Source organism: Danio rerio, chromosome 20 (genome assembly GCF_052040795.2).
Source record: "Danio rerio strain M-AB ecotype USA chromosome 20, GRCz13ab, whole genome shotgun sequence".
Classification (NCBI taxonomy): Eukaryota; Metazoa; Chordata; class Actinopteri; order Cypriniformes; family Danionidae; genus Danio; species Danio rerio.
The window spans coordinates 6,212,501-6,236,304 of record NC_141040.1 but is presented as its reverse complement, the minus strand read 5'-3'; the positions used below and the strand labels follow the sequence as shown (position 1 = coordinate 6,236,304).

The 23,804-nt window shown below is 36.2% G+C and overlaps 2 protein-coding genes across 5 annotated transcripts in view; both read left to right on the top strand.

Moving 5' to 3' along the window:
- Positions 1-22,142, top strand: part of pum2 (pumilio RNA-binding family member 2) — a 53,615-nt gene extending 31,473 nt beyond the window's left edge. The window contains 9 exon segments of one of the 4 annotated variants that reach the window (NM_001443978.1): positions 429-696; positions 778-907; positions 2,189-2,317; positions 2,879-3,016; positions 4,638-4,763; positions 6,766-6,837; positions 11,801-11,922; positions 15,032-15,224; positions 15,312-22,142. In NM_001443978.1, coding sequence (NP_001430907.1) covers positions 429-696; positions 778-907; positions 2,189-2,317; positions 2,879-3,016; positions 4,638-4,763; positions 6,766-6,837; positions 11,801-11,922; positions 15,032-15,224; positions 15,312-15,443 — 1,310 coding nt within the window. In that variant the 3' untranslated portion in view covers positions 15,444-22,142. 4 annotated transcript variants of the gene reach the window in all.
- dsc2l (desmocollin 2 like) overlaps positions 1-23,804 on the top strand; it is a 1,349,056-nt gene that overhangs the window by 1,233,923 nt on the left and 91,329 nt on the right. The gene's annotated exons all lie outside the window — the stretch shown is intronic.

The following is a 23,804-nucleotide window of genomic DNA, read 5'->3' as shown; positions in this document are numbered from 1 at the left end:
AAGGAAAGACTTCTTTTCATTGGTGTGTTGGCCAATTTAAAGGCTAAGTGTATGTTCCTATAAGGCCTATTTAGAGTGCTGAGATGTTACGATGTTACAGAGGACTTATTTTATTTCTTTGTTCCAACTTCCGAGTGGCCTATAGCCTACGTTTGTTTCGAATAAATTATGTTAAAACATATAAATGACTCGTTCTTGGAAAAAAAGGAAAAATAGCTGTTTGCCTGTGCACATTTGAATAATGTCGGACTGTAAATGGGTTCAGGCTTTATAAAGCTGTCAATCAAAATGTACCTGTCGGGCTCGGGCCCCATCGGGCCTAATTTTTTATGGCCCGATTACAGCTCTACACAGAATAACATTTATTACAGAAGTAAATAAATATTTCTTTATTTTTAATCCTGTTTTCTCTCATTGTCCCCTTATAGGTGGTTTGCCCAATGGCAGTGGCCGATATATTTCTGCTGCTCCAGGAGCAGAAGCCAAATACAGAAGCTCGGGCAGTACCTCCAGTCTTTTTAGCTCTAGCAGTCAACTTTTCCCCCCTCCACGAGCTCGATACAGCCGATCAGATGTCATGCCTTCAGGTCGCAGCCGCTTACTAGAGGATTTCCGAAATAACCGTTTTCCTAACCTGCAACTACGAGACTTGCCTGGACACATGGTGGAGTTCTCTCAAGATCAGCATGGGTCCAGGTTTAAACCCTTTTTCTACATTCCCAGAAACACCTTTTCTTATCATATGTCTTCAGTGCTTAATATAAGGCCTTTTTCCAGGTTTATCCAGCAAAAGTTGGAGCGTGCAACATCTGCAGAGAGACAGATGGTGTTTGGGGAAATTCTACAAGCTGCTTACCAACTCATGACTGATGTTTTTGGCAACTATGTCATACAGAAGTTCTTTGAGGTAATTCAAATGTTTTGTCTAGAAACTGACTAATCACTACAGGTTTTACTGCATTTTTACTGTGTTTTACTGGGATTTGAATGTTAAATTTTTGCTTTTCTGTTTAATTCGTTTGCTAGCTGCAATAACAGCATGATAGAGCCTTTATCCATTAGGCATTGATAGCATATTTCCTAGTTTTCCAAAAATGTTAAAGTGGAAAAATGCAGTTTTATAGATGCTTGAAAAATGGTGTTCTTTCTAGAATTCCAGGATGATTGGTTAGATGGTTAATTCATCAGCATTAAGGATTTAATAGCATTGCTACTTTTATCCATCCATGTTTTGATGGTATTCTTATCTACTTTTTAAAGGGGTAGTTCAGTGTATTTTTAAGGCTTGGTTGTGTTTATGAGGTGCAAAGCAATGTGCGCACATGCTTCATTTGTAAAAAAAAATTTGTTATTTTTAGTGTAGTAGATATAGGTAGTTTAGTAAATGTTTAGTAAATATTATATTTATTAATTCCAAAACTCATTAATTTCTAAATATCCCAAAGTTCACCTTCAGTCATCATTCATTCATTTTCTTTTCGGCTTAGTCCCTTTATTAATGAGGGGATGCCACAATGGAATGAACCGCCAACTTATCCAGCAAGTTTTTATGCAGCAGATACCTTTACAGCTGCAACCCATCTCTGGGAAACATCCACAGACACTCATTCACACTCACACACTACGGACAATTTTAGCTTACCCAATTCACCTGTACCGCATGTCTTTGGACTGTGGGGGAAACTGGAGTACCCAGAGGAAACCCACGCGTATGCTGGGATAACATGCAAACTCCACACAGAAATGCCAACTGACCCAGCCAAGGCCTGAACCAGCGACCTTCTTGCTGTGGGGCGACAGCACTACCTACTGCGCCACTGCATCGCCCTTCATTCATTTCTTTATTTCAAAAATCATTTGTATATTCATTCCAAAATTCAATTATTTATTCGTTCATTTATTCCATGTTTTACTAGGGGTTGCTACAGCTGAATGAACTTACAGTTTTTGTTGAATACAACCCTCAGTACTGGGAAATCATTCATTTATTAATTTTTGTATAATTTTGGCATCAGATAGAACATTAGATTTTAATGTATTATTTATTTTTATAAGATATAATGTATAAGTATGTATAAGTGTGTGTGTGTGTGTGTGTGTGTGTGCGTGCGCACGTGTGCGAGAGAGAGACTATAATCATGCTCACTGAAAGTAACTAGAGAGTAACTGCTTTCTTTTTCTTCTGTAGTTTGGCAGTGCAGATCAGAAACTAGCTCTGGCGACTCGTATCCGTGGCCATGTGCTGCCACTTGCTCTGCAGATGTATGGTTGTCGTGTGATCCAGAAAGCTCTGGAGTCCATCTCCTCTGACCAGCAGGTAATTGTAAGTTGCCTTTTTTGCTTTCTTTACATATTGTTAGGAATTGTTAAATGTATTAAGCTTCTGTAATAATGTTTCCATTCTACTATTCTATATCCCTAAGTTTTGTTCAGAAAAAGCACCTATTAAATGAATGTTTTCAACTATTGCACTTGTGTCTTTTGCAGCTTCTTGAGAATAAAAAAGATCATATAAATGCAGGCATTTACAGTGCATCCGGAAAGTATTCATAGCACTTCAGGTTTTCTGCATTTTTAAGTGTTTCAGCCTTATTCCAAAATGGATTAAATGAATTTATTTTCTCCAAAATTCCACACACAATACCTCATAATGACAATGTGAAAAAAAGATTTTTTGAAGTTTTTGCAAATTTAAAAGTACAATTTTAAACAAATCCCTGTGTATTTCATTTTTTTTCGAAACAATAAAGTGTTTTTTTTTAATTGACACTTAATTTGGCCCAAATCTTTCAGTGTTGGTTTCAGAATGATTCAGTGTTGGTTACAGTAAATGAATGGTAGATGTTCTACTTTTTTTTTTTCCTTACTCTTGTTGCAGAGTGACATTGTCCGAGAGTTGGATGGTCATGTTCTGAAGTGTGTGAAGGATCAGAATGGAAATCACGTGGTGCAGAAATGTATTGAGTGTGTCCAGCCCCAGGCTCTTCAGTTCATCATTGATGCCTTTCAGGGCCAGGTATTAATTCCAAAAACACTCAGGGTGCTTTCACACCTAGACGTTTGTTTCCGAACCGGTCTCGTTTGCCCAGTTAGCGCGGTTCGTTTGACATATGTGAATCCACCAATCATGCTCGGATCCACGCCAAAACAATCCCTGAGATCGCTTGAATGAGGTGGTCTCGGCTCGATTAAAGAGAACTCTGGAAAGGATCGATTGTAGTGAGAAAGCTATACGATCCTAGCCCGGCTATATCACAGTGTTTTATGGATATGTAATAGAGAATTATGAGTAGGGCGGGAGGTCATTCCAGACATCCCAAGTCTCCCGGAAAGTTCGGGAGTCTCCCGCAAATTCACTAGAGACTCCCGGATGCCGCAAACGAGTGATAATCTCCCGGAAATCGCGCATCTCCCTCCCAGTCCTCAAATACACCCTTCTCACCCCTCCGTACCGCATCTCTCCTCACTCTTCAGACACGTTGCATGCACCTTGTCAAATACCACCAAACCACCAACCCCCCCTGATGCTGAGCGGGACTCTGCAAAATAATCAGTGAAACTGACCAACGTGAGGAGAGCTTACTCACACATGACTTTCGGTTTAGAAATTTTACGGTGTGAAAGCGAACCGCACCAAGAGCAAAGAGCAACAATGTAACAATCTTAATCCCTGTTTCATAAGAACTGAATCGATTCACAGGTGTGATAGCACCCTCATTCTGTGTTTCTAAAATTCTAAAATGTACTTTGCCTCTTCTTGTCACCAAGATGTTAATTTTTGACTTTTTCAGTTGTAAAGAAATTATGGTTACTGGGAAAAATGCTTGGTGCTCCCAAATTGAACTTCTTATTGTTACAGTGTGCTGCCTGCAGTGCATTGCATACATGCCACATCTGTGGAACACTGAGATTCTTGTGAATTGAATGATGTAAACCATTTTAATATAGTCTACACAACAGGTACAAATAGTGTCTTTGTCAGACTGTCAACAGCCAATATAACAATTACAAAGCTGACGAAACTATCATGTGAAGCATTTTCTATTCTATGATTAATAACATTCTAACAAAAATAGTGTCATTCAACCTTAACTATGTCTTAACAGACTTATCACAAGACAGTGGGGCTATTTATCCATAGCATAGATTTTAATTAAATTGTACACTGCAAAAAATGCTTTTCTTGCTTAGATTTTTTGTCTTGTTTCTAGTCTAAATATCTAAAATTTCTTATATCAAGAAGCATTTTTTTAGACAAGCAAAACATATTGCCTTGTTTTGAGAAATAATATGCCATTATTAAGTGAGTTTTTCCTTAAAACAAGCAAAATAATCTGCCAATGGGGTAAGCAAATTAATCTTGTTTTTTCTTTTGACGTAAGATTATTTTGCTTACCCCATTGGCAGATTATTTTGCTTGTTTTAAGGAAAAATTGACTTAATATTGGCATAATATTTCTCAAAACAAGGCAATATGTTTTGCTTGTTTAGAAAATTCTTCTTGATTTAGGAATTTTTAGATATTTGGACTAGAAACAGGACGAAAAATCTAAGTAAGAAAAGCATTTTTTGCAGTGTACTGGAGTGACTTAAGTATGTAGTATGATGTGTGTTTATGGCCTTATTTTGTTGTGTAGGTATTTGTTTTGTCCACTCATCCATATGGCTGCAGAGTGATACAGCGTATCCTGGAGCACTGTACTCAGGAACAAACCTTGCCCATCCTGGAAGAACTCCACCAGCACTCTGAGCAGTTGGGACAGGTATAATTTCCTATGCCGTTTATTTTAGAGAGAATTATTTTACTGTATTTTACTTATTGTTAAGTTCTTATTGTGTGGCCTCTTTTTGTCTTTCTAAAAATTTATATATATATATATTTTTAAATCAGATGAAAATGGCAAAATTCTGTTGACAGTCGCCTTCTAAATAGTTGTTTACACAAAAATTAGTTTTACTTTCCACTGCTATTCTTTTCAGCAGAATAAAATATTATTTTTAGCATGTGATACAGGTGTGTGAGACTGTTGCACTTGGTGTTTTTGTTTTTTAATAAAATAACTTTGTGTAAATATTCCCTGCCAAAGACGGGAAAAAAAGTGTTGTTCAATATGACAATCTCTAATCTATGGAGACCCGGAAGTGACTTGATTGTGGTGAAAAAAAAATGGGTGGGAGAAAAAAAACTGAGTGATAGGTAAATATATATTTTTGAAAGTTTTTGCGTTCCCTCGCAAAACTTGTTGGACAAACACTTCACTTCATACATGACAAGCCTGTTTTTGCTGGGATTCTCCCGTATTTTACCATTATATCCTATTATTAGGTATTTTCCCATATTTTCTCTCATATTTTTAATCTTGAAAGCATGTTGAAATTACTATAAAAATGTCTGAATTCACTTTCTTTCTATTAAGGCTGTGCATCGATTAGCGTCCCTCATGAGCAATCTCTGAATCACAGCTTTAATGGAAAGAAAGTGAATTCAGACATTTTTATATTAATTTCAACATGCTTTTAAGATTAAAAATATGAGAGAAATATGAAAAAATAACTAATAATAGGATATAATAGTAAAATATGAGAGAATCCCAGCAAAAACTGGAGGGTCGTCATGTATAAAGTGAAGTGTTTGTCGAATAACAGTTGCGAGGGAACGCAAAAACTTTCAAAAATATGTTTATCTATCACTCGTTTTTTTATTTTTTTTAATCCCAACCATTTTTTTTCTCCATCACGTCCCTTCAGGGTCGCCGTACTAATCACAGTTTTGTGAATAAATTGCCTATGTAGACAACATACTGTTGAATCTAGAATTTGAGGAGAGTCATCAAAATTAAAAAAAAAAAAATAGTGAGTAAGTAAAATTAAATGTCAAATATCCTTTAGTTAATGGATAATTATATGCTAGATGTGTTAGTAAGTGGTGATAAGTGAAGGACACTTTCATTTTACAGTGAGTTTCAATAGTCATAAACATTTATATACCTTTGAGTGTACAAGGAGTATATAATATAATTGTTGAATCATTCATGAATATTTAAACTTTTGACAAAGTAAACAAAATTATGGAAATTGCATCTTTTGGTATATATTTTTTATTAATCTAATAACTTAAAAGCCAGCATAACTTTTTTGCTTCTCAAGTCTTCTCAACACTGGTTGTGATTCCTATAAAAGTTGTCTCGTTTGGTGCGATTTTGGCCATTTTCAATTGATGAATGTCTTATTACAAAATAATAATGCATAGCTGATATTAATCCATTTTTAGAAAAGCATACATTAGTTTTTTTTTTTTTTTCATGTTGGGCGACTGGAAAAGAGGCCATGCAATGAAATGAGCTCAGAATAGAAGTACAGTTGAAGTCAGAATTATTAGCCCCCCTGTTTATTTTTTAAACACATTTCTAAACATACTTTTAATAAATAATCTCTAATAACTGATTTATTTATATATGTATTTTTTTACTTTACCAGAAGAAAAATATTATCAGACATATTGTGAAAATGCCCTTGCTCTGTTAAAAAATAATTTGGGAAATATTTTAAAAAAAAAGAAAAAAATAATAAGAATTCTGACTTCAACTGTACATTACAGAAGTACTTTCTGCATGACCTGTTTGTTTATTTTATACCCTTTGCCTATATTGATTTAGCATTAAGGTGCTTAGAAATTTTGATCTAACGTCCTATTAGTTGTGCTGATGGATTTTAATGATGCAAAAGATTACCCAACCCTTGACCCCCCTCACTTATTTTATCTAGAAGTATCAAGGTGTTTCATTGGAGATGACCCCCAAAACATATTATACAGTGTCCAGCGATGCACTGTTCAAGGTCAGAGTCACGCGTCTTCCTCCTACTCACAAATACCTCCTTGCATCGTCTCATCTACCTCCTAACAAGCCTGTGTCTAACACCTAGATGGTGCTTTTCCAAATGCTTTTTCGGTCTGCGGGTTCCTTTCACTCACACTTTTTCCTCACACAGATTCTTTCATGGAAAACTTGACATCGCAGCCTGATCACTTTCAAAAACAAAATGCTAAAAATATAAACAGACCTAACCTGAGACTGATGTCATGGGTTGACACTTTTTACACTTGGAAAATTTGAAAACGAAAGCAATTAACAAATGTATTTACTAAAATGAACAAACAATGAATGACGTTTCTTACTATTTATTCACCTTTGTTAATGTTAATAAAAATACATTCATTCATTATTGGGTCTTGCTAAATCAATGCCTTAACTAAGCTTACCTTTCTAATTTAATGCTTTAGTAGTGCTCAGCAATGGTAACAATTTTTTTCAGTTGCTTTGGTACAAAAAAACCCTGTTCAATCGTCACATCATAGTGTTACTTATGCACAACAAAAGCGGTTTCACATTTGCTTTGATGCATCCAGTTAAAAAATTATGTACAATTCTGTCATGTTCAAACCAAATCAATTATGACATGTCAATCAAAATGTATTACAATGGAACATTTAGCATATGGCTTTACAAGCAAAAAAGTTAAACATGTTGTCATAATATGTCAAGCATATTTCTATAGATGTTCTATAGATATTTTTTTCAAAATCCGTATTTTATCAACTAATGATTATGTTATTGATTGCTTTATATATATATATATATATATATATATATATATATATATATATATATATATATATATATATATATATATATATATAAATCTGTTTAAAGGAGAGAATATTTTTTTCAACACATTTCTAAACATAATAGTTAATTTCTAATATAACTGTTCTAACATAATAACTAATTTCTAATTACTGATTTATTTTATTTTAATAATATTTTACTAGAGATTTTTTAAGACACTTCTCTACAGCTTAAAGTGATTGAATTTTAAAGGCTTAACTAGGTTAATTGGGTATACTAGGCAGGTAAGGGTAATTAGGCAAGTTTATGTGCAACTATGGTTTGTTCTGTAGACTAACAAAAAAAATTTGCTTATAGTTGCTAATAATTTTAACCTTAAAATGGTTTTTAAAAAATTAAAAACTGCTATTTTTTTTTTTTTTTTTACTGACTTTCTCCAGAGGAAAAAATATTATCAAACATACTGTGAAATTTTCATTGCTTTGTTAAACATTGTTTAAGAAATATTTTAAAAAAAAAGAAAGAAAGAAAAAAATAATTAAAAGGAGGGGATGATAATTCTGACTTCAACTGTTGGATATACTTTATTTGTCCTCAAGAGGAAATTTGTCTTGGGCAAAAAAGGTGCTACAACATTGCTTTAAACAGACAGTAAAAATAAATAAAACAAAACAATTAAGAGCAAACAGTTAACAACATATATTGTTTTGAGAATAAGACCGTATTTAAGTATAAATATAAAAAACACAGAACCCAGTCAAATGCTAACGTACTACAGAAACTGTGTTATTAGTAGAGTTCAACAATTTTATCGAGGTAGGAACAAACAAAAGCTTCTGTCTATTAGTTTTACACATTGGCATTCTCAGTCGTTTTCCTGATGGTAACAGCTGATATTTACTGAAAAGAGGATGTTTAGAATCAGCGCTAATACGTATTGCTCTTCTCATTGCCGCCTGTTCATATAGAGTCTGTATGGGCTTGTATTGTTTCAGTCCTATAATTTTCATGGCTGTTTTGCTATATACAGCTATTGAAGAGATGTCAAAATGGAACAATACAGTATATAAGACACAAATATTTAATGATACTCCAGTCTATATGGCAGCAGCAGGATGTATATAAACAGTTTATTTGCAAAAAAAGATAACTCCATTTTTAAATACCATGTTTCATGTTGTGTATTGAAGAGTATACTTGCAAAAACATGATTTATGGAAATGACTAAAACTGGAGATTTGAGCAGTTTTCAGAAATCACAGTTTTACATTAAGTATTAAAAATTTAAATTGCAAAAAATCTACATTTATTAAAGAAAAAAGAAAAAAAATCTCTTTATAGATCACCTTTTAAAATATAAGACTGTTAGGAGATTGTTGCAGTTTCACTAGCAACACAATGAATGAAAACACAATGAAGAGACATACAGTAGTACTTTATTCCAACTCATTATCTGCATTACATGGTTTTTACAGTGCTTAAAGAGTTCATCTTCAAGACAGGACGTTCTGTATGAAATTTGCACAAAATTTATGCTAAAATGAAAGAGTAAGTCAGTTTAATGGTGAAGGGATTGACGAAATAGAAGGTTTGCGTAGATATGTCATGCTCCCCTGTAAAAGTAAACTAAATTTTCAAAATACAAAACCCATAATTTTATTATGATACATTTGTGGCTGCTGTAATTTGTAGTTTATTTTGATACGTGCAAACACTTGTTATTGGATCGACAAAAACGCATCATAATACCAGGTGTAAACAGGGCCTAAAGTCAAACCTATAATTTAGTGTAATAGTAGCGATAGTTTACATTGTAGTTTACATGGTTTATTTTTGAGAAATAAGGATTGGCTTTTGCAGGTAGTCCACAGTGTTTTGCTGTTTGTACAAGTTGTTTTGAGGAATGCACCTACTGTTTTGAAAATGTTTAGGATGATTTTCGAAGTGTACCAAAGTGACTGAAACAAACTGTTATAAATGCTGTAGAAGTAGAATTCTGTAAAAAATTCATTAACTCAGTGGTTCTCAAATTTTTTTCATCAAGTACCACCTCAGAAAAAAATGTGTCTCTCCAAGTACCACCATAATGAGCAATATTAAAATACAGTGGCGTAGTAATCCCAGTAAAGCAGCTACAGCTCTGCACAGTTCTAAAACTTGGCAGATTAATTCCTATTATTAAGAATATTTATTATTGTCAGCCATTTTAAACATTATAAATAGTCTGAACGTTAACACTGTAGTGTACTGTGCTTATATGTAAAAACAAACAAACAAACTAACTAACTAAAAATGTCAACATTTAAAAATTAAAATGTGCTTTTAAAAAGTTAAAAATGGTAGGTTAATGTTCGTAAAAAGTAAAAAGAAAAGTGCTATACTGAAATGTAAAGTATTAATATATAGTAGCCAATTCATGAACACCTGGAAATGTTGCCTGGACATCAGAAATATAGGCTACATGTTATATAATAACTATTATTATATGTCATATTTATATATAAATCATTTTTGATAAATTTTGAAATATATGGAGCATATAAATACTGTATGACACATTTGATATCTCCGCGTACCACTAGAAGGAAGCCTGCGTACCACTATTGGTACACGTACCACAGTTTGAGAACCACTGCATTAACTAATAGAACCTTTGTTAATGGATTTTTACTGAGTTCTTGTAAAGTGTGTCAATTCCACCTTATACTTTAATTATTTGCTATGTATACAGTTGCAATAATAATTATTAACCCCCCTGAATTATTAGCCCTGTGTCTCTGTTTAACGGAGAGAAGATTTTTTTCAACACATTTGTAAACATAATAGTTTTAGAAACTGATTTCTAATATCTGATTTCTTTAATCTTTGCCATGATGACTGAATAATATTTGACTTGATATTTTTAAAAGACTTCTGTACAGCTTAAAGTGAAATTTAAAGGCTTAACTAGGTGATGAAATATTTTTGGTGATGATGTGGATTTTTCTTTTACAACAATTTATCTGGGAAATATTGCAGCCAACTTAACGGTAAAAGACAAGTATTTATTAAAAATACTCCTAGCAACCAGTAAGAAATTGTGACTCGAAAGTGGCTACAACTGGAACCCCCCACAAAATCTGAATGGTTGGATATCATATCTAATGTTCAAAATATGCAAAGGATGACTTTTACTTTAAAACTACAAATGGACAAATAACCGCAATATTGGGAGAAATGAATTGTACTTATGCCTTTACACATAGTAATCTGATTTTTATATGTATTTGTTCATTTGACCTGTAAGGAAATATGTGACCAGTCAACTGTTCATTTAAGTTCTGGTGTTTTATGTATTATTTAAATTATTTTATTTTTTAAATCCATAATTTGTATTTTTTCCCCTTGTTTTTTTTCCTTAAAAAAGATAAATAGAAATAAAGTATACATTAAAAAAGGCTTAACTAAGTTAATTAGGCTAACTAGGCAGGTTAGGGTAATTGGGCAAGTTATTGTATAACGATGGTTTGTTCTGTAGACTATCGAAAAAAATATAGCTTAAAGGGACTAATAATTTTGTCTTTAAAATTAAATATATATATATATATATATATATATATATATATATATATATATATATATATATATATATATATATATATAACTGCTTTTATTCTAGCCGAAACAAAACAAAAAAGACTTTTTCCAGGAGAAAAAATATTATCAGACATACTGTGAAAATTTCCTTACTCTGTTAAACATCATTGGAACATATTTAAAAAATAAAAAAAATTATTTCTAAGGGGGTTTAATAATTCTGTTTGCAACTGTGTGTGTGTATATATATGTGTATATATATATATATATATATATATATATATATATATATATATATATATATATATATATATATATATATATATATATATATATATATATGACAGATCAAGACAGTGTATTTATTTATTTTTTTATTTATTGGCCATGGGTTGCTGTTTTTGACATCATTAAATGATTTTCAGCTTAAGATGTATTTATTGTATGATGATATGTGGTTAAAAATGGCCTTGCTTGACTTTCTTGTGCTAATCAGTCATCTCTTCTTCTATCTCAGGTTTGTTTATATATGTACTGAAAATACATGTTCTAAAAAAATGTCCCTTCCGTTCTCCTGTGCCTGTTTCTATCTGCAGGATCAGTATGGTAACTATGTTATCCAGCATGTTTTGGAGCATGGGCGACCAGAAGATAAGAGCAAGATAGTGGCGGAGGTCAGAGGGAAGGTTCTGGCTCTGAGTCAGCATAAATTTGCAAGGTCAGTCGAAAATAGATAATTTGTCTATTTTGAGTTTATATACAGTTAACACCTCAGTTGGCGATTATGTGTGGAGTTTGCATGTTCTCCCTGCGTTCGCGTGGGTTTCTGCCGGGTGCTCCGGTTTCCCCCACAGTCCCACGACATGCGGTACAGGTGAATTGGGTAGGCTAAATTGTCTGTAGTGTGTGAGTGTGTGTGTGTGTGGATGTTTCCCAGAGATGGGTTGTGGCTGGAAGGGCATCTGCTGCGTAAAAACTTGCTGGATAAGTTGGCGGTTCATTCCGCTATGGCGACCTCGGATTATTAAAGGGACTAAGCCGACAAGAAAATGAATGAATGAATGAATTAATGAATAAATGAATAAATGAATACAGTTAACACATTACTCAAGTAAAGTCTCCACAACCACCACCAATGTGCAGCAGCCACCAGCTTACTGGTGGAGAGGAGACAGAATGATGAAGCCGTTTAGACAATATGATGATGCTTAGGAAGCAGAAAAAACGGTGGCAAGTTTGGTCAGGATTTTGGAGACCTAATTTTTTTTCTGGCACTTAATGTAACTAAAATCCAAAGGACAGAGCTGCTGTATAAAGGGGAGAGCGGGGCAAAAAGTAACACTTTTTGGTTTTGGTGAAATAATGAACAAAGTAATGGGGTTAGACAAACCATATTTTTTTGCCAAGAACACACAAGCCTCTCCTACAAATAAGCACTGCAATTATGATCACCAGACCTATGGTTTCTGAGCAGTATTGCCAAAAGTGCCAGGACTAAAAATTGTATTATTCACCCCACCTGCGGGGCAAGTTGGAACAGTCAGAGGGTTAGTTGTGACACATGTTTATAAAGGCAGATTTCACACAATTAGTTTAAATTCAGTTTACTTTAAATAGTAGCTATATTTCCTCAGTAATTGGCTCTTTTTTATTCTCCGTAGCACAGTTTGTTTATTTATTTATTTGTTTATTGGATAAACACATTTGAATCTATTTGTATTATTATCCATTTATCCATTATTATACAAATCAGTTATTAGCATTATTAGCAATAAAATATATATTTTTTTCTATTAAAAAATATTTTATATTAAAAAACATTTTAATATAAAAAGTCTTGAACAGTCCACTCAAAATTCAAACAATTATTTTATTAGTTTAATTGGTGTGCAGAAGTGTGTGGGTTAATTGTGACACCCTATTACAACTAACCCACATCTTTCAAAATGGTTCAATCTTTTAGCCTAGAAGACGATGATCACAACAATATATCTTTTTTTTTTAAGTAAAAAAAAAATTGACTATAATAAAAAATATTTTTTGCTGCAAAAATGTGTTTCTCATCCAAATTGCGCTAAACTTTTTCAATAATTGGCAGGAAGACGTCTGCCAACACTGGTGAAAACCTTGGAAGCATGCCATGGTTAACTCTGAGCAAATACCTTAAAACTCTGTGTTACATTTAACCCCGCGTTACTTTGTACCCCGCGCTCCCCTAGTGTCCCCATCACTATACTGTGTTTTTCAAAAATGAAATGCATTATACTCAGCTTTTTTAAATAATAGTAATAATAATAATATTATCATATAATAAATATAAAACGTTCCATCAAATCAAAATATTACAATGAATTCAGAAAATTTCCCAGAGATGGGTTGCGGCTGGAAGGGCATCCGCTGCGTAAAAACTTGCTGGATAAGTTGGCGGTTCATTCCGCTGTGGCGACCCCGGATTAATAAAGGGACTAAGCCGACAAGAAAATGAATGAATGAATGAATTCAGAAAAACCGTTTGGCTTGAGTAATGATGCAAAAAATTCAGCTTTGAAATCACAGGAATAAATGACCTTTTAGAATACAAAAGAGACAAGTGTTCAAGGATACAACTTGCAGGTCTGGTTTAAGACCTAATCAACATTTGCCTTTTATTATATACCTAATACATATATACAAAATACATATATATTGGGGTCTGTTATTAATTAAAAAAGGATATAAACTTTTGCTGCCAAAGATTCCATTGCTAATGCAAAAAAAATATAGGAGGAGAGAGGACAGCCTTGTCTTGTTCTTCTGTAAAATGACAATGAGGCTGCAAAGTTTGTAAGGAATGATGTAGAGATCTGCGGGGGACTAAATTTTGAATCCCGCTCCCGCCCGCACCCGCCAGATTTTAGCCCGAACCGGACCGCTTCTGCTTATATTAAGCACTTGTTGTACCGCTGCCCGCCCCGTTTTCTACCCACCGCGCCCGATCCCGCTAAAGAGCGGGGGGAGAACAAAACTGAAAATCACCCAGCTATACAGTCCAGACAGCCTATAACAAGCTGTCTGTATAAACACACACACACACAGCACCAAGCACACACACACACAGACAAAGCTCTCTCTCTCTCTCTCTCATTCGCGCGCGTGCGACCACTAACACACACACATAAGCACCAAGCACACACACAGGCAAAGCTCTTTCTCTTCCTCTCGCAATCGCGCGCGCGCACTAACACACACACACACACACACACACACACACACACACACACACACACACACACACACACACACACACACACACACACACACACATAAGCACCAAGCACACACACAGGCAAAGCTGTCTCTCTCTCATTCGCGCGCTCACACACACACACACACACACACACCTCTCATTCGCACGTGTGCACACATACACATACACACACACACACACACACACACACAGCAACAAACAAGCTAAACACAGCATCGCGCTATTTCATTTACACACATACATCCGCGTGCTCGCTCAGGAGTCGGGAGCGATATTGCTAGACAGCCCATTCCTGTCCCAAATTAAACCCGTTACCGACCGCTCCCGTGATTTATTTGGAAATTTATACCCGCGCCGCAGAAATCTGGTCGGGTCCTGCGGCGCGGGAATGCAGACCTCTAGAATGATGCGTTTCAGTTGGCTTATATTCACAAAAAAACGTATTTAAACTTGATTTTTTAAAGTCATTTTACACAGTTCTTCACTAACAAAAAAGGCATTACTTTACTCACTTCTCTATTCTGTATAACTGATTATATCTGAAAGCTAACATATTTCTATACACGTCTGCCATTTAAAGCAATGTTGTGGAGAAGTGTGTGATTCATTCATCCCGGGCAGAGAGGGCCCTGCTCATCGATGAAGTCTGCTGTCAAAAGGACGGCCCTCACAGTGCTCTCTACACCATGATGAAGGACCAGTATGCAAATTATGTTGTTCAAAGAATGATTGACATGGCTGAGCCTGCCCAGCGTAAGATCATCATGCACAAGGTACAAGCACAGAACATGTCGTTACCTTAAGTTATAGTTAATATAATTACGGATAGAATCTTAACCAATTCATCTTGTCAATTCCAGATCCGGCCACATATTGCCACTCTCCGGAAATATACATATGGAAAGCACATCCTGGCTAAGCTGGAAAAGTACTACATGAAGAGTGGATCAGATCTAGGCCCTATTGGGGGCCCTACTAATGGCCTAATGTAGGGACCTTTAACCCAAACCTTGCCTCATTCTAAACATGCAATGTTAATTATGGGCATCTTCACCTCTTTGGAGTGATCTGTCATACTCTATAGGAGGGTTACCAAAAAAAAAAAAGCAAGGAAAAGAAGTGGGCTTTGATGAAGGTGGCAGCAAATTTGATCAGTCCCTGGTACAGTCTGTTGTTACCACTTCCACTCTCACCAGAGAGGTGGTTTCCCGGGTAAGGCACAACTCCTTTGTTTATGATGTAATTGATGTAACTGACTGTTTTTCTAGCAAACATTTTGTAATTTTTTTTAACCTTGTACATTTTCTGTAGAAAAAGACATGCCGAAATTTTACAGTTCTTACAATTAACACCAGCAAGTGACTTTATAAAGCCAAACTGAGTAATCCTTTTTTTTAATCCAAACTTTTAAATGGCATTTAAGATGTTACACAACGGCCCTGTTTTCGCACAATGATACGTATGCCAAAGCTGCTGATAATAAACAAATTATAATAGTAAACCAATCAGCTTAATCTTTACAATTTAGTTTGTCAGCCGCAATCTATCTGTGCTGATTTTTAGATATTCCTTAATCAATTAACTCTTCGCTAAGCCCCGCCCTCTTTAGTTAATGTTGCTACGCCTGTCAAGCTTTCGTGCCTCGCACGTCTATTACAATACATATACGCTGGTGTCAGATATTCCCAGGGATATAATTAGCCATTTTTGGCGAACAGGTGAGAAATCAGAGAAAACCAGATAAAAAAGGACTGCAGTATGCATTACAGGGGTATATTCACCACATAATAGGCAACTGATTAGAAGCTAGGTTAGCCTAGCTGCCTCATACGCTGACCATTCAACAGATTAGCTCATGCACAGCAGGAAAGGTGACATTTAAAAATAATCTAATAATAACTTATTAAACCGTGATTTCTCCTTTTTAGCTAAAAAGCCTGATAGATTATTGTTGTGCAATGAAATATAGCGTTACTAACTGACCAGGAAACACGCATGGACAGTGCTAATACATAATTCTGTTATAGAAAGAACAGACAAAGGGGAAATTGATGGATTTGTGCTGAATATTAGCATCATTGACCCATAACAATGTAGAGTACCTATTACCTAACTGTTACCTATTGTTTGTGTGCTCTTTATACCGTTTCTATTTTAATTTGCAGTTAAGTGGAAGAAATAAAAACATTGAAATGCCACTCAAAGTATACATAGCTGAAGTGAACAAATAGATTTTCCCTACCAGCAAATATTAGTCGGACACCAAGGCCCAATCCCAATTCTACCCCTTAAGCCTGGATTTTACTTCTGCGTCAAGTGACCGGCGTAACCCACGGCGCATGCAACGCGCGTAGCCGTGCATTTATATTTCTGCACGCTGTCTCTGTTGGTCTGCATTAACACTTCTGAAACGCTAGTTGGCAGTGAGGTGTAAATTTTACCTTGTGTCGAGTTTCTTCGCCTTTGTTTTGCTTTTCCTGAACACTTCCGGGATGTACAAGTGGCTCAAACTCGCTCATTTTGAGGCAGGAACCATCGGACATGCAACAACTTTAACTATGAGGTAAACACAAAACAAAACTTTCAATCCGGAGCTCCATCACAGGACTCCACACTTGTAAACAATCACTCCATCTGGCTCGCACCATTCACGCGGCTCTCGGTCCCGCCCAGACTCGTCAGCGCTACCAAAATAACCAATCACAGAGAAGGGCTATGCGTCAGCGCGTTTGACACAGAAGTATAAATCAGCCTTTACCACTTCCCCTTACCCCTACCCCTCGTTTTGCGCGTGCCCATGAAGGGGTAGTGTTGTCCCAATTCTCTTTAGCTTGAAGGCTAACGAAGATTTTTCAGGACCACACTCAACCAAGCTGCATCCGGAAGTAAGGAGATCCACTAATTAGTATTTTTTGTCATTATTTTTACAACAAACAAGTTTTAATATATTCATAGCCATGTTCGTGTTTTAACATCATGCTTTACAAAAAAAAAAAAAAAGGCTAAATTTTGCGATCTATTCGCGATCTTTAATCCATAATCATAACGCCTGTATAGTAGTCTCACGACATTCTGACACTCAATGACACTGGAATACCCTGTCAGAAAAGTCTAGTGGCTGTCAATGAGCTGTTTACAGTGTCTGCTATAATGTTAATGTTGTTTTTGTTGTTTACATTAATGAATTTGGCCACTGTGTAAATGCACAGTACTGTTACGATTGCCACATTAGATCTTTATGATAACATAATATATGCCTTCAGTGATTTCCTGAAGATAAATACCAAAAAATAACGCAACTGCAATAACTACAGCAGTCGCAATCGTCTGATCTCATAGGAAGCAAGAGATTGCAAGGACATATGATGTCGTGTGCAGGTGATGTAGTGCTGTCCCAATTCTTAGGGGTAAATTTTGAAGCCCTTCCCTTTAACCCTCAGTTACAAGGGCCAAGGGGTAAGGGTACAAAAATAGAATTGGGATTGTGCCCAAATATAAAAGCAGACACCAACCTGCTATAACACTGTCACCAGTGACTACGAAAACATCAGTGAATTGTAGCTCTGACATGGACATTAGGCTTATAAATTACTGAAAAACAGCTGAAGTATATTGAAGTAAAGTTTATTGATCGCCAGTGCTCAGTTTTGTGATATCATCTCAGATCGCATCTGTTATTTTAAATATTCGTAGCTTGAAACAGATGGAAATATGATTGCTATTAGTATGACAACTATGGCGAGGGCTTAAACAGAGCAGTGCTCAAAGAAAAACAAGAAAAAGAAAGCTGTGAAACATAACCTGCTTCGTATTTTTGTAGGAAACACAGTTTAGGTCTGTTTAGGGTAAGAGGTGTGTGAGTTATTGCCGTCAAAACAAATCCAACTTAACCCCGCTCATTTAGCTCCCCTCACAGAGCTTAATCCATGCTGGCATTTTTCCCCTTTTGGGTTTTGGAAAGGAATAAACTTCCACCATCCTGTCCGAACTTTGCACAACGCTTTGGATTGTTTCCCTTCGCTCGAAAGCTTGACAGTTCTCCTGCGCATAGCTACGGTTGCTAAGCCACAATTGGTGTGTGGCGGTTTTTGGGTGTGGCTTAGCGAAGGATATTGTGGCTGTTTTTTCTTCTTTCTTTTATTCATGTGCATACTATATTTTACAGCTCCTTTTTTATTTTAAAGATGTGATTCACCCCACTGGTTCCACACGTGTCTTGGTTTACTACTATGTTTTGAATGACATCTGAGAGCACTTGTGCTTCTGCATTTTTACATTGCTATACGTACGCATAGCATAGCATAATACATTTTTCCATGTTTAGGGTGTGTGAATGTCTGAAGGGCCAGGGATATTTGGCAGATATTGATTTCATATTTTAACAAGCAAACTTTTATTTGTAATCGTATTTGTGTAACATCAAGTAACTTTTATGAACACTGCCCTAGAAAACAGTATAGTTATTGACTAATTATCGTCTTTTTACTTTATGATAGCTAAAGCAAAGTGTACAGCGTTTTTATGTACTAGTAAATATTCTATTTCTGTATTTCGGGTGTGGGTGGAGACTGTACTTGAGTGTTGACACTCTTCCGACCAGACTCAAGAGTTCGGTTTCTGTCTTTGGTGTCAACCCAGAATGCTTGGCTTCTGAGCAAGTAGAAAATAATTGATTAATGAATGTGAAGCAAATGGACAGCATTTGGCAACCCAGGCTCATTCTGAAAACGTAGTCACATGAATGTTTCTGGAGTCCGCGAAATACATCCCGGGAGGTACGTATTTCTGCAATTCTTGTTTTCGGGAATCTGCGAGAGGCCGCTGTGTGCACTTTTTCGTATCTGAAATGTCTCTAGCGAGTGCCGTTCGTGCCCATGCTGTTCTCGCGTAAACCCACTAGAGGCCGCTGTCGAACAACCGTCTGACTGAATGATTGACTGGGCGACCGGCCAATCGACTGACCCACCCTCCTCCTTCCCTAAACCCAACCAATTTTACTGATTGACTCGCCCACCTGCTTACTACCCTAAACCGAACCAACGCGTAGACGTTTCTGGAGACCACCAAATACATCCCGGGAAGTACGCATTTATGCAATGTTTGTTTTCGCGAATCCAAGAGAGGCTGCTGTGTGCACTTTTTCTTATCTGAAATGTCTCTCACGAGTGCCGTTTGTGCCCGCGCTGTTCTCGCATAAATCCACCAGAGGCCGCTGTCGAACGACCGTCTGTCTGAATGACTGAATGATTGACTGGGCGACCGGCCAATCGACCGACCAACCCTTCCTCCTTCCCTAAACCTCAAAGATATTTACATTAGATGTTGCCTACCCTGTTGTTGTCTATTGGAAGGAATGCGTCAACAGAGCTGCCATTTTAGTACAGGGTAGCACTCCTTTGAAATAAATGTGAGACCAAGCTGCAGTGGAGGACTGTGGCATTCTAGAGCTATAGAAATACACATATACACATATATCTATGATCGGGAGTTTTCCCGGAGGTCAGTGTGCAATTATTTTTTTTTTAGTTACGAAACTTATCATTTGAAATCACTTATCTACATTGATGGATAAGTGATCGCACGGGCATTCCTGACAAAAATCTTGTGTTTGTGTGTATGGAAATGTACTACCCACGCTCCCAATTAAATTTGATCATGTCCTGAAACGCACCTCCTCTCCTGCTTTTACTTCTCATACTGACGGAGGGAGTGATTAGTTTGTGAATGAATCTCTGTTATGAACGACTCGTTCACTTAGCTGACAATAATACAAGTTTCTGGCACCATAACGTCTTGTTATATTTCTTTTGCATAAGAGGCCAGCTAGTAAGTGCTGTGCAGGTAAACCTAACTCCTCTGACCTCTAAAGGTGCTCTAGCGACGGTCACTAGAGGACATGGTCTTAATAGAGCAACCGAGTCCCATGCGAAAGGTCGCCAGTTCGATACCAGCTCGGAGCGGGTTGGGTGGCGTAGGACCGGCGGGGTTACATTTGCTGACTTTATTTAACAAAACTAGCGTAAGCCGAGTGTTTAGTGCGAGATGGTGCTACTTTGTCTTATGATGAATGCAGTGACTGTATTATCGTCAATACCGTTACCTGTTTAGTACAAAAGTTTATAACATACAAAAACGTGAAAAACTAACTCATACCTATGAAATGTTTTGCCTTTGTGCTTTGTTTTCTTTGTTTGCTCGTTACTACCCCCGTAGACAGCGCTAAAGTCCAGCATCTTCACGTAGTAACTGTCTTAACTAGTGCGATTGAATGACATTTGTCTTGGGAGCACTGTACAAACATGGCGGCGCTATTGACGCATGCTCAGGGGCCGTATGTGATATCTAGTGTATATATCTATGCCCTAAACCCAACCAATTTTACCAATTGATCCGCCCACCTGCTTGCTTCCCTAAACCCAACCAACAATTTACAAAAGCCGTCCAGAAAAAGAAAAGCCCTCGTCTGATTTTTTTACCACGTTTTCGGATTTTACCACATCCTGGCCCTGTTATGAACTTGTTCACTTTATTTTTTGGATTCTGTTTTCGTCTTACCTGATTTCCGGAACCGCTCTTCCCCGGACTCGAACCCGGTCTTTGTCATAATGGTCAGCTCCTCTCAGCTTCTCAAGTCCGCCGACGTACACAGTGAGCTAATTGAACAAACTGGTTGCAGCGGGAAAGCCCTCCACACGGAGTTAAGTTTACGAAAATTTTACCGCCCCGTAGCGTTCGCTTAAAAAATAAAATGCAGTCATACATACCTCCGGCTACATAATCAACAGTCTCCAGAAACGTCCTACGGGACTACGTTTTCAGAATGAGCCCGTGTTGGCATTTGGTGATGTAGAGTGATCGTTTGCAGAAGTATACATTTTCACAAAATGGACATAATCTTTCTGTATGGTTAATATATTAATGGCTTTCATTATCTTGCTTCATATGAATAAATGTAGAATACATGTAGTATATGTGGAGTTAAGTGTAAGTTTATTAGTTGAATAGAACAAAATCTAGTGGTGTTGGATAGGCCTTGCTGAATTGCATAGTGATTTGCTTTTATCTCATCTGTACAGATGTACATTTGTAAACGTAAATGCTGTAAATGGAATGTCTTTTACACTTTTTGGAAAATAAATAAAATAGCAAAATGTGCATTTTGATGTTTAAATATTCATCACTCCCTTTGAATATAATGTGTATACAGTTTTCTTCGATCAAGTGTTTTTTTTTTTTTCTTCTTCTTTTTAATGCATCAAGGTGGTTTTGTTTTTAATCATTTCTTGGAAAAGGTCAGCCTTTTTATGTACCTGGTGCAGTGTCACCTGTTTGACTGTCATTTTGACACGTGGCAGTTGGAAAAAAAAGTTAATAAATAATGAATAAAAGGAAACATGGGGCAGCGTTTGGTCCTACCTGCCTCCATGGACATTTCACAACGACACAACTATTTTTGTATGAATCAATGCTGTATTTTGGAGCAGCTACAAACTTGTAAGCAAAGTAATTGTAAGATATTGTCAATGATATAAATATGAACATACGAGTTTTGTCACACCGTCAAATCATGTACATATTCAGGTGGCCTTATGTACATTTCCAGAAATTAGAGGAGGAGTTGTTATTATTATTTGTAAGTTTTCAAGCAGAATTGTGACTATGTATGATTAAACTGTTCTTCTAACATTTCACTTGTGTGTTTCAAGCTTTTCTTATTCACTCCGAATACACTACACTGACTGCACACTCACTATTGTGGCAAGCTGTTCGCTATAACACAATTTAAATAGGTTTAATAAAAATGCGAATACGTATTTAGAAACCTTCCTATAATATAAAAATATATAGGGCCCTATCATACACCCGGCGCAGTGTGGCGCAAGGCGTGGCGCAATAGTCTTTTGGTAGTTTCAGCTTGGCGCAAGAGTAGTTGCGCTACGCTGCTTAAATAGCAAATGCATTAGCGCTCATATGTGCGCACATAGGCGTTCTGGTCTAAAAAGGGAGGCGTTCTGAGGCGCACTGCTGGCGCGTTGCTATTTTGAGAAACTATAATAGATTTTTCATTAGACCAAAACTGACCCGGTTTAAACTCCGGCGCAGAGTTGCGCCTCCCTTACACACTGGTTAATACGCACAAGAGAGCAATAGGCAAATATCTTTACATATGAAAAAATTTAAATATTAAAGATATATTTAGGATATAATAAGAATAGATATAGGATGTAAATATAAAGGATTAAAATATTACAAAACATATTATTTCTAGCCTACATAAATATGAAAAACCACTGCTTTACTGTCTTCTTCATCTCGGGAGGCTTTTTCAGTTCATTCTTAACAATATGCTTTTGTATAATGTTATTATTATAAGCAGTATTATTTATTATATCCATATTTATATTTGTTTTATTAAAAACAAGCTTAGATTTACCCACTTGTCAGGTTTTAGACCATATGGGGCACAGCATGTGTTTTAGGATATAACTCAGGTTTTTGAGCACATTTTGTTATTATTGTTCATTTATTCGTTTGCTGGAAATTAGAACTGAATTTAGAAATAGTTTTGAAAAGAATATTTGCGCTTAACAAACAAAAATATTTATTTATAGACTAATTGATGTCTGTGCGTAAAGGTTTCCCTATCCAAGAGCGAATGTGAAAGTAGATCCATTATCTCTCATTCTCACGCAGTAGATGCTCTGTTTAACAGTTTTCTGTTAAAAAAAACTGTTAACTGTTTGCTAGTGAAGTAGTTAGACTTACTTTGCGTCCTGTAAATAGCGAATGCGCTCTTGGCGCGATGCAGCTGACTCTTAAAGGGAATGGGAGATGAAATTCTAATTGGTTTATTCTCAAAACACACCTATAACTCATTAAGAAAATAAACTCAACCCTTTTAAACCATACGCCACAGCGCAAGGCAGATTTCCCGTCCTTAAATTAGCAAAAACGCGTCCTGACACGCCCTGAAAGTGTTTGCGCCCTGCGTTTTGCGCTCTGCGCATGGACTGTCAAAATAGAGCCCATAATGTATTTAATGTAATGTAAGATAACATATATACATATATACAACAGTTCTGTCTGGTTCTTGAATCTGATTGGCTGATAGTCGTGCAACATTTTGCCAGTAATATCACATAAAGGCACCCTCCGCCCTTTATCTTTGTGTATTACTCCGCCCACATACAGCCAGCAACAAGCAGAGAGACACTACAGTTTGACAAATATTACTGCTGTTGGTCAAAAAAAATTACTTTTGAGGCTATTTTAGTCGAGAATGTAGTTGTTTAGATTGCAACTATGCAGTTTATTAAAAAGAATAGTGCCTATTTTAAAATATTTACAAATTC